This window comes from Lampris incognitus, chromosome 5 (genome assembly GCF_029633865.1).
Source record: "Lampris incognitus isolate fLamInc1 chromosome 5, fLamInc1.hap2, whole genome shotgun sequence".
Classification (NCBI taxonomy): Eukaryota; Metazoa; Chordata; class Actinopteri; order Lampriformes; family Lampridae; genus Lampris; species Lampris incognitus.
The window spans coordinates 69,568,138-69,580,240 of record NC_079215.1 but is presented as its reverse complement, the minus strand read 5'-3'; the positions used below and the strand labels follow the sequence as shown (position 1 = coordinate 69,580,240).

General features: G+C 44.2%; 1 protein-coding gene and 1 long non-coding RNA gene across 5 annotated transcripts in view; one reads left to right on the top strand and one right to left on the bottom strand.

Moving 5' to 3' along the window:
- LOC130113312 (spectrin beta chain, non-erythrocytic 1-like) overlaps positions 1 to 4,818 on the top strand; it is a 126,507-nt gene extending 121,689 nt beyond the window's left edge. For 3 of the 4 annotated variants that reach the window (XM_056280895.1, XM_056280898.1, XM_056280896.1), the window contains 2 exons: positions 1,310 to 1,352; positions 2,280 to 4,818. In XM_056280895.1, coding sequence (XP_056136870.1) covers positions 1,310 to 1,352; positions 2,280 to 2,480 — 244 coding nt within the window. In that variant the 3' untranslated portion in view covers positions 2,481 to 4,818. The remainder of the gene's footprint in view (positions 1 to 1,309; positions 1,353 to 2,279) is intronic. The other variant, XM_056280899.1, reaches the window with a different exon arrangement.
- LOC130113313 (uncharacterized) overlaps positions 1 to 9,252 on the bottom strand; it is a 33,888-nt gene extending 24,636 nt beyond the window's left edge. Inside the window, exons 1-2 of the long non-coding RNA XR_008810276.1 lie at positions 9,118 to 9,252; positions 1,512 to 1,609 (exon numbers count right to left, since the gene is read on the bottom strand). This is a non-coding gene — a long non-coding RNA (uncharacterized LOC130113313). The remainder of the gene's footprint in view (positions 1 to 1,511; positions 1,610 to 9,117) is intronic.
- Between the last annotated feature and the right edge of the window lie 2,851 nt (positions 9,253 to 12,103).

The following is a 12,103-nucleotide window of genomic DNA, read 5'->3' as shown; positions in this document are numbered from 1 at the left end:
CCTTCATGCTCACTCTCAGTAACACAGTAAGACACCTAGTGGACAATATGTTATGTAAACCCCTTCATGCACACTCTCAGTAACACAGTAAGACACCTAGTGGACAATATGTTATGTAAACCCCTTCATGCTCACTCTCAGTAGCACAGTAAGACACCTAGTGGACAATATGTTGTGTAAACCCCTTAATGCTCACTCTCAGTAACACAGTAAGACACGTAGTGGACAATATGTTGTGTAAACCCCTTCATGCTCACTCTCAGTAACACAGTAAGACACCTAGTGGACAATATGTTATGTAAACCCCTTCATGCTCACTCTCAGTAGCACAGTAAGACACCTAGTAGACAATATGTTATGTAAACCCCTTAATGCTCACTCTCAGTAGCACAGTAAGACACCTAGTGGACAATATGTTGTGTAAACCCCTTAATGCTCACTCTCAGTAGCACAGTAAGACGCTTAGTGGACAATATGTTGTGTAAACCCCTTCATGCTCACTCTCAGTAACACAGTAAGACGCTTAGTGGACAATATGTTGTGTAAACCCCTTCATGCACACTCTCAGTAGCACAGTAAGACACCTAGCGGACAATATGTTGTGTAAACCCCTTCATGCACACTCTCAGTAACACAGTAAGACACCTAGTGGACAATATGTTGTGTAAACCCCTTAATGCTCACTCTCAGTAACACAGTAAGACACCTAGTGGACAATATGTTGTGTAAACCCCTTCATGCACACTCTCAGTAGCACAGTAAGACACCTAGTAGACAATATGTTCGGTAAACCCCTTAATGCTCACTCTCAGTAACACAGTAAGACACCTAGTGGACAATATGTTATGTAAACCCCTTCATGCACACTCTCAGTAGCACAGTAAGACACCTAGTGGACAATATGTTATGTAAACCCCTTCATGCTCACTCTCAGTAGCACAGTAAGACACCTAGTGGACAATATGTTATGTAAACCCCTTAATGCTCTCTCTCAGTAACACAGTAAGACACCTAGTAGACAATATGTTGTGTAAACCCCTTAATGCTCACTCTCAGTAACACAGTAAGACACGTAGTGGACAATATGTTGTGTAAACCCCTTAATGCTCACTCTCAGTAGCACAGTAAGACACCTAGTGGACAATATGTTGTGTAAACCCCTTCATGCACACTCTCAGTAACACAGTAAGACACCTAGTGGACAGAATGGGAATTGGATGGTGCCGCCTAGTTTGCCAGATTCATTTTGTCTTGCTGAATGAATAAATGCTTCGTTTCTGAGTTGAATTTTATTTCTTCTCTCTCTCAGAGTCGCTGATGGTAACGAGTATCTCTTTCAAGCCAAAGATGAAGTGAGTTTATTTGTCTTTATTCAGATGTACCCCATATAAAAACACAATAGCTGAGATGTATTCAACAATGACACACAAACACACACACTTCCCCTTACTGCTGATCTTCTGACTCAGCATCAGTTTTATGAGATGTAATCGTTTGAAATCCAGTTTTACCGTTTTTACCCTGGAAACCTGATTCATGTCACCGGGTTCAGTTCCGTCTTATGTCTTCCAGAAAGCTCCACAGTCTCCTGCCTGGTTTACACTTCTGTCTGCCAAACACAAAGACACAAGACATAAACGCAGTGTTTTACTAGAGAATAATGAAGAACACCTGATATTATCTATGAAATCTGTGCTACTTAAGGTTACAGTCCAGCAGAATCACATGCTAACAGATGCTCTCTAGAGCTTTCTGGTGTGTTGAAGACAACATCTCATCCATGAACACTGCAGACTGCAGCAGTGTGTGGTGTGGATGGGTGGTGTCTGGTAGGACTTCACCAGGAAACATGACAGGGTGCATAGTGTTTTCATCTTCATCATGGCAGCCAGATGAGGGAGAAGAAGGCAGGTAGTGTTGAGTGTGAAGAAGTGAAGGTGTTGTGTCTAACCAGCAGATATGACAGAACAAGCTGGTAGAAGACCTTCACCAACACATAGTACTACATCAATAAGTACAACTCAGGTTCCAGCAGGTTCTTTGGTTTGTTTCTGATACAACAGCCCTGCTGACTCTCATTCATCTGGGATGGAGCTCAGACACCACTCACCCCACCACCAGCTACATAGGACACACACTGGTTCAGTAAAACCAGCAGATTCAGGACTGTAGACACATTGGTCCAGTAACACCACACCTACTTAGGACACACACTGGTCCAGTAACACCAGCAGATGCAGGGCTGTAGCTTTACTGTAACCGGTGGTGTTCTCCCACAGGAGGAGATGAGTTCTTGGATTCAGGCCATTTTGAACGCCGCCTCAGCAGACCAGTCTGAGCTTCCTCACAGTAATCAGAGCACGCCGCTGTGCCACCGTGCCCAGACGCTGCCGGCCACCGTCAGCCTGCCGACGGAGTCCAGCCCCGGGAAGAAGGAGAAGGAGAAGAGGTTTAGTCTCTTCAGTAAGAAGAAGCAGTAGAGGCTGAGTGTCAAAGTAAATCACTTTGGTAAAACATTTCTCAATTTTCCGTGAAATGAACTTTACGTAGATATCTTTCAGGTTTATTAATGTGCATATTAACCTATGGAAAGGTATTGTTATTACACAATAATTTTGAGAAAGTACCCAATGAATACTAATACTCAAAGCAACGAAGCTGTGTATCTAGAACACGTTAACTGGAATAAGGCCACTGTAAAGTTTCCAACATGCTGTACTTCCTGCTCATTCTCTAGCAGTCAACAGATGTTTTTTTTCTGAAGCAGTTTGTTCGGGTGATGGTTCGGTTTGAGACAGATACTAGGGGCTAGCAGGGACTCAGCCGAGAGAAGATTAAATGTCCACGTGGTGGCGGTAGTGGGAAGGTCGGCTTAGGCTGTAGAAGAAGGTCGATGTTGAGAATGTGAAGCAAAGGCCACCTCCAGCTCTTACCAGAGATGAAGAGGTAGTGAACGTGACAGTGATGATGATAGTAGCGATGATGAGGGTGTGATGATGACGATGGTGGTGTGTCTCATAACCTGTCAATGAACAGGCTCTGTGTGGATGCCTCGGTGCAGAGGAACCTTCCCTGTCCTGCTGGGAGAAGTATATAGAACAAGGAAAGCTGACATATTCAAAGAGGAAGTGATGTTATTACTAAACAGGAAGTACAGCCAGTGGTGTTGGTGGCTGCTTAGGTTCTCAAATGAAGTCAGCAGAGCTGAAAACTCTTCAGTGTTTTCCCAAAGTCTTGGTTTCATCTCCACAGGGTTTCATTTTTTTTGCTTTTCACTCTTTCCATTGGGTGCCACACGGTGCCTCGTGTTCTTTAGGGGTCGTCTCACGAGCATCAGTAAAGTCTAGATGAAGACCAATGCTCTATGTGTTTAGTAACGCCACATGTCCTACTTTCATACTGCTTATGTTCTTGTCTTTGGTTTTCATGTTCTTGTCCATCATAAAGTGACTCCTGAGTTTTCAAACATTTCTCTGAGTTCAGTCTTCAGAGACGATCCACCTCCTTCCTCTGCCATCAGAGCTGGACCAATAGCATTGTGTTGTTGTTGTTCTGTTTTTTGAGTTGTCTGCACTCAGAGGTCTCTCCCTGATTGGTCCAAAAAGGGATTTGGTTGGTAGATGATCAGCCAGTCATGTTGAAGGGAGTGGTCACATGGAGCGTGGCCCTAACAAACAGACCTGCACGCTTTGCTCTGGCTCACAATGTATCATGAAGGATGTCTGATGTCTCTGTTCGGTCTGTCTTCTGTCTGTCTTCTGTCTCTGTTCTGTCTTCTGTCTGTGCTCTGCTGCCAGGAGACCAGTATTAAGACCAAACAATACGTTTTGATACTTTTTTTTAAATCTTCATTGTTTTTCATTGTTGTTATTATGTTTCAAATAAGGACGTACAATGATGAAGTCAGTATGTATCATAAACACTACAGATAAGGACGTACAATGATGAAGTCAGTATGTATCATAAACACTACAGATAAGGACGTACAATGATGAAGTCAGTATGTATCATAAACACTACAGATAAGGACGTACAATGATGAAGTCAGTATGTATCATAAACACTACAGATAAGGACGTACAATGATGAAGTCTGTATGTATCATAAACACTACAGATAAGGACGTACAATGATGAAGTCAGTATGTATCATAAACACTACAGATAAGGACGTACAATGATGAAGTCAGTATGTATCATAAACACTACAGATAAGGACGTACAATGATGAAGTCAGTATGTATCATAAACACTACAGATAAGGACGTACAATGATGAAGTCAGTATGTATCATAAACACTACAGATAAGGACGTACAATGATGAAGTCAGTATGTATCATAAACACTACAGATAAGGACGTACAATGATGAAGTCAGTATGTATCATAAACACTACAGATAAGGACGTACAATGATGAAGTCAGTATGTATCATAAACACTACAGATAAGGACGTACAATGATGAAGTCTGTATGTATCATAAACACTACAGATAAGGACGTACAATGATGAAGTCAGTATGTATCATAAACACTACAAAGTCTGATGTTAAATGGTGACAATAATTAAAGGAGCAGCATTTAGTGCAAAAAAACAAAAGAAGGAATATCCTGGAGAAAAGGTTGCTTGCTTGTTGCCTCTCGCACTGTGCTGTGTGGTTTTTGCTAAACTTCCCTGCTCTTTGATACGTAGTGTGCTTTCTGTCCCTGTATCTACTGTACTGACGCTGTACTGTATCTACTGTACTGACGCTGTACTGTATCTACTGTACTGACGCTGTACTGAAATAAATGCCATCATACTGCACAATCGCACATACTACACAGGAATGAATAAACTTTTTGCAGTGTCTTGGTCTTTGGGAAGGTATCTATAGCCAGCAGCTCAACCTGCTTGGGGGGGGGGGGGGCGGGTCCCTGGGGAAACGATTATGGGTAAGACTTCCGTTGTTCGGCGGAAGCAGTATCACAGACCGGCGGCAGATGTGGCTGAAGAAGTGTTCGCTACTGCTGTTGGTGTTTAAAAAAGAGGGTAAAGGTTGCTAAGCTACATATACGATGTGGTCACGGAGCTCGGGGACAACACGTGCTGTTTGTGGTTGTACAACCACACGAAACGTAAAGAGCGGCTTAAACGGAAGTGCTTCGATCATAAGCCTGAAACTAAAGCAGACTTCCTGTCAGCGGTGGTACACTTTCCATCACCTCCCACAAGACCACGAGGCAAAAAGGAACTGGCTAAAGAAGTGAAACGTAAATGAAACCCCTCTGCTGATGAGAACCAGCGCCGCATGAGCCTCACCCGGCACGTGTTCTGGGGACCAGAGGCCACGTGAGGAGAGACGCCGACTCATTGGGACTCGTATGACGTCACAGCAGGTGAGTCACGTCATGTCCGCTAGTTTGCCAGCTTTGTTTACACCACGTGTTTTCCCACCCTGACTGTTCTTGACGGAAGCACTGCTGTTAAACGTATGAAGAGCGTAATAGTCAGGGGGCCAAAACTGATATTGCAACTTAAGTTGACGCTTTTGGGTAGAAGCTGTCGACCTATTCAGTATTCATGTTTAACCCCTTGACATATGTTCTAGCTATGTTGACATCTTTGAAAATGATTTTTTTTTGTCATTTTATAATTGTATCATTGTAAGTGGTAAAAATCGGACCTATTTTCACAAAGCTGCCAAATTAGTAAAAATTTGCTCTGGCAATTTTGAGCAAATTTGTAATATTATCCCTCAATATATCTCCTGTGAAAGTATGATCTTAACTATTGATAAAAAATCAACTAATGGTAAAACAATATCATAGCCTACCACAGGGGGGTGCTGTTTGTGATCAGCAAAGCTGTGATTTGACACAGCAAAAGAACAGCAGCAATGACAGTGAAGATAATCACAGAAGAGTTCTACAGTTCAAACCAAACTATCAAGTAATGGGTGATTTGAGATCATAAATGGTTTAAGTCTGTTATTTGACGACCAAATAACAGTTACCTCCAGATTCGACCACCAAGTGTTGCCAAAAAACAGCTATGCTAAACAGTTTTCCATCTGCAAGCTAGCTACCCCATCTGCTAGCAAGCACAGATCATTTCATATTATTTTATTTCCAATTTTTCACTTCACCAACAGTTATAATTAAGGAGTACTATGTGAACATGAGTTTTTGTGAGCATGTGTACTGGGAATATAGCTATAGCATCTATTGTGCATTTATTAGAATACTAGAAGTTTAAATCTGCTGGTTAGCTAGCCAGCTCCTGAGATAATGTAGGCTACAGCTAAAGATGTTGCAGTGATCCACTTTTTTATTTCTCCTCACAAGAAGTGGTCAAGTAGAATAGAGACTAGAGTAGTGACACTATGTATTTGCCTTTCAGATGAGCCAATATGGAGCCAGTGGGAGCCGTAGTGTGTAAAAGAAGAAGAATGGCAAATGATATTAATTGGGGAAAATGCTTTATTTGTCAACATGACTATGGGAAAAACAGGCTAGATAAACTGCTAAGAAAAGCATCTGAGGATGGACTGAAATGCATTACACTTAGAGCAAGTGAACGAGTAAAATACAAAGATGTAGAATATGTTGATACTCTAGATCGAATTCAGGAGTTCCTGCACACAAAAGCCAAAGAGATCCAGTGGCACAAGACAAGCTATGCTGATTTTACCCATGCCGTTGTCATTGATCGTCTTAAGCGGCGCTTTGAAAACACTAAGGACACACTGGAACCTGCAAGCCGCCCTCATTCCACTAGAAGTCCAATTACTCCAGTCATTTGGGAAAAATGTATTTTTTGTCAGAAGGATAAGCCTCAGGAAAACCTTCACAACATTCAAGTCTTACGTACATCAGAAAATATTCTTCACCTAGCTCGGCTAGACACAGTATTGAGATGCAGGCTTGCAGGAGTCAATGACTTGATTGCCGCGGAGGGCAAATATCATCTTATCTGCTACAGGGCATTCTCCAGGAAGTACCAAAGCACTACCTCAGGAGCAGATTCATATGCCATTTGCTTCGACAATGTGGCAGATGAGCTTAGAACTGGCCTTACCAGAGGTGAAATATACTCTTTGAAAACAGTTTGGGAAAGATACTGTGAACTTATTGAAGGCTTTGACTTAGAACCAGGAATATACAAATGTCATCATTTCAAGACAAAGCTTGACAAATGGCTTAAAGGGAAAGCATTATTTGTGCAATCACTGAGCCCAACTGAGCCCTTAATGATATTTCCTGAAATGACAGCTGAGGCTGCTCTCCAAAACCTATGATGAACAGGAATCCCAAGATGACACTAAAGGAACGAGTATGGCTAGTTGTGACGATGAGATACTGAGTTGGCTGTATTGGGTGTCATTAAAGATCAAGGCAGACATCAGGGAGTCCCCAAGACATGATGTCATTGGAGGGATTGATCAGCACCATGCAGAAGAAGTTGTGCCTGAGAGTCTGTACCTGCTGTTACGACTTCTATGCACTGATGATGGTGACTAAGAAAATATGGATAAACAAACCGTGAACACAAAGCTACTCAGCATTGCTCAAGATATTGTGTTCCTGGCATCTGGTGGACAGAGACCAACACCAAAGCACATTGGAATTGGAGTTGCAGTACACCGAGCTACACGCTCAAAGGGCTTAGTGCAGTTACTTCATGCTGCTGGGCACAGTATAAGCAACGAGTCAGTGCTGAGAACAGATACTGCTATAGGAAACGAGGCTGTGAAGCGATACTTTGACAATGGTAGAGTATTTATTCCATAAAACTTTGTCAATGCAAGGCTCCCTGGATACATCATGTATGCAAATGACAACATCGACATTAATGAAGAAACCCTTGATGGGAAAGGAACCTTTCATGCCTCCCAGACTGCAGCTTTCAGACGAAGTGAACCTCAAGAACAAATCCCCAAAGTGAAGCTGAAATCAGGCAGATCAAAGTCACTCTCAATTCCATCAGGGATGTTTGAGCTCAAGATGCTAAAATGGAATCACAGAAGCCCCCTCCAAAATTTCATGGGCCAGCTACACCAGAAATGTATGATGCAGACACACAACTAACTAAACAATCAAAGAACCAGGATCTTGCCTGGACATGCAGCTGATGCAACAACGAAAGGGTATCAGAGGCTCATCATTCAGTGCCAAGACACAGATGTGTTGCTGTTACTTCTTGTATTTGCAAACCAACTGAGCCAAGACATTTGGATGAAAGCAGCAACAGCTAAGAAACCACGCTACATCAAAGTTCATGATATCAAACTGCCAAATGAGATGCTCGATGGTCTGTTGGCATTTCATGCCATCACTTGGATGTGACACTACAAGCCAGTTCACCGGAGTCGGAAAAAGGACAGCATGGAAAGTGTTCCAGCACGTACCTTCATCTTCTCCACAACTTTGGTGAGGATGAAGTACCAAGTCCCACTTCTCTATCCTTGGCAGAAAAGTTCGTATGTAAGCTCTATGACCTTAAGTCAACCAGCAACTCTATACAAGAAGTTCGCTGCGCTCTCTTTCGGAAACTTAAAGCCAATGTTGATACTTTACCACCAGCTAAAGATGCATTGTCAATGCTCATCATGAGGGCCCACTACCAAACAAAGGTTTGGAAACAGTCACTAGTGACACATCCACAGCTGCCCTCACCAATCAATTGCGGTTGGCACATGATGAGTGGTATGCTGGTCCCCAAGCTTCTTATCAAGGAACCTGTACAAGCCACATGCTTACAGCTGACAGTGTGTGGATGCAAGGAAAGTGGAAGTCAGTGCAGTACCAGACATTGTCTCTGTCGCAGAAGAGGACTGTATTGCAGTGGGGCATGTGGATGTGCCCGTGCAGCTTGGTGCAAGAACTCCAATGACATTTAAGAGACTAACGGTGAAGAAACAGATCTTGATCTGGATGTTGTGGTGTGGCCGCTAGTAAAAAGCACATCACCAGCGAGATCTCCTGTGTGCGCTGCTCATCCCTCCACATCAGCACATGCACCGAGGGCGCATGGGCGTACAGATCGCTCATCTGTAACCAGCAAACCTAGAGTCAATAGTGCCTTCTAGGTCCTGATGGTATGTACCTGAGATTCTAGACTTACCACGTTTCCTACCTTTCTGTGCTTCCAGTTGTCGTGCCATTCTGACCCTGTGTCTCTCCCCTCCTCAGTGTCTCCTGTGCCCCCTCGGATTCCCGGGCCTGTCCTCTGGGCCCCCCCGGAGTGTCCTCGCAGACCCCGGGATTCTAGTGCCCCACGCTGCCTCGACTACACCTCGTCTCCCGGGCTCACGCCTTAGCCTGCACACACACTAACAACACTTCCAACATTCCCATTCTGCACACATGCACTACACTCGCTTTGCACTCATACACATAGTCAGTGACACATCTCATATCCAGAATTCTAGTTGCGCCATACACTTCCCGCAAATTCCCCTCCCTGTTCCCAATAAACACGCCTATGGGCTTGAACATGCCTAAACCCTGAGTTGCTCTGGTTCCTTCCGACCCTAACACTGGATTCATGTTATTATTTCAGTTTTTATTTATGTTATATTTTGTATATATTACATACAATGGTTCCATTACTGGGAAGATGATTCTCAGTAATAGTAATCCACATCAATATTTTGTGTTATCATGGTATATCCAAGTGTATTGTCAAAGTACAACATAAAAAAGTCAAATAGCATTAGCACTAAAGGTCACCTCTAGAATTATCTAGATTTCCCCTTGGACATTACAGTATTAAAACCTGTGCAGTATTGCACTGTATCACATTACTATGCTTTAACTTGGCACAAGTACCTATCATACATTGGAATCATGATTCCTAAATTATTTGGGCTACTATCTCATGTTTCCAAGCTGATACTCACTCTAAAAACATGTTTTCTTTTAGGCGGAAATTGAATTTTTAACTTTCTTTAATGGTCTAGCTCTATTTTCTCTGACACAGTAACATGCATTTAGATTCTGACACTTCTGCAACCATCTCACTGTTGTTAGCTTTCTTTTGATACCAAGATTATGTATATGGCCCTTGTGATTGGGGAGAGATTCTATATTTATTGTGGGCATGATATTTCGAGCAGGAAATCTGAAAAATAGGCCTGAGATGGCCTCTAAAAGTCACAATATATATATTTTTTAACATGTCAACCACCCTAGAACATCTTCTATAGGTCCCCTCTTACCAAAAAAACATGTTGACAGCTTCTACCAAACATGGCCACAAAAGTGTTAACGGAAGCACTTTTCAGGGTTGGCCCCCTGACTATAAGAGAAGCTCCATGGTGTTTTAAGCCCCCAACGTACTCTTCCGGGCAGCGCTGCATGGAGGGCACTCCCCGCCCCCAACAGTTTCAGCCAATCACTGCACTGGGTAGGGTTAGGTTCGGGTTCGCGCCAGTGCTGTGATTGGCTGAAACTGTAGGGGGCGGGGCGTGCCCTCCATGCAGCGCTGCCCGGAAGAGTACGTTGGGGGCTTAAAACACCATGGAATGTAAGAGACCCCTGTAAGAGCGCCCGCCGTCTGTGGGTCACCTGTCACTCATGCTGGCCCCAGGCCTCCTGATGAGACACGTGCAGCTCGCTCCCTGTCTGCTGCTGTGCAGATGCTGACACGCCTCCGAGCTTTTGACCCTGCTCACCGCCTCACCATCACAGACCATCACAGACCACCATCAACAAAACGGCTAAAAATGCGACCGTAGGTGCTACGAGGCCGCTTCTTCACGCCATCTTCCCCACCATCTATGACGGACGGCAGAGGTGGTGTTGTTTCCGCCTGTGTGAGCTGCGCGAGGCGGCGTCCCACGCCAGCAGCTCCTCTGGCCGGCTACATCCCGAGGGAAGGACACGTCGTACAAATCGCTCCAAGAAAGACAGCTAGCGTACCGTTACCATGGAGAATGCCGGTTCCGGTTCAGCGACACGACGCGCCGGAAGTCGTGCCCATAATTCACGCAAGGTATCATGGGGGCTAGGAATAAGGTGGATATGTAAGAAAACTGCACCTGTAGACTTTGAGTCTCTGTGTCTTTCTTGCTCTCTGTCTGTCTCTCATCCTGGGACAAGCAAAATGGCCTTCTATGTTAGCAGACAGAGGAAGATGGACACCAGCTCAGTAGACACGGAGGAGGCTGCTGATTACTGGCATGGTGAAGGCCAGCATGATGCTCGACTTCACTTATTACAGGGAGCTGAAAGATACCCAGCAGCTCAGTGTTGTCTGGCCTCATACAGATGTGTTGTGTTGTCTGGCCTCATACAGATGTGTTGTGTTGTCTGGCCTCATACAGATGTGTTGTGTTGTCTGGCCTCATACAGATGTGTTGTGTTGTCTGGCCTCATACAGATGTGTTGTGTTGTCTGGCCTCATACAGATGTGTTGTGTTGTCTGGCTTCATACAGATGTGTTGTGTTGTCTGGCCTCAGGGAGATGTGTTGTGTTGTCTGGCCTCATACAGATGTGTTGTGTTGTCTGGCCTCATACAGATGTGTTGTGTTGTCTGGCCTCATACAGATGTGTTGTGTTGTCTGGCCTGATACTGATGTGTTGTGTTGTCTGGCCTCATACAGATGTGTTGTGTTGTCTGGCTTCATACAGATGTGTTGTGTTGTCTGGCCTCAGGGAGATGTGTTGTGTTGTCTGGCCTCAGGGAGATGTGTTGTGTTGTCTGGCCTCATACAGATGTGTTGTGTTGTCTGGCCTCATACAGATGTGTTGTGTTGTCTGGCCTCATACAGATGTGTTGTGTTGTCTGGCCTCATACAGATGTGTTGTGTTGTCTGGCCTCAGGGAGATGTGTTGTGTTGTCTGGCCTCATACAGATGTGTTGTGTTGTCTGGCCTCATACAGATGTGTTGTGTTGTCTGGCCTCATACAGATGTGTTGTGTTGTCTGGCCTCATACAGATGTGTTGTGTTGTCTGGCCTCATACAGATGTGTTGTGTTGTCTGGCTTCATACAGATGTGTTGTGTTGTCTGGCCTCAGGGAGATGTGTTGTGTTGTCTGGCCTCAGGGAGATGTGTTGTGTTGTCTGGCCTCATACAGATGTGTTGTGTTGTCTGGCCTCATGGAGATGTGTTGTGT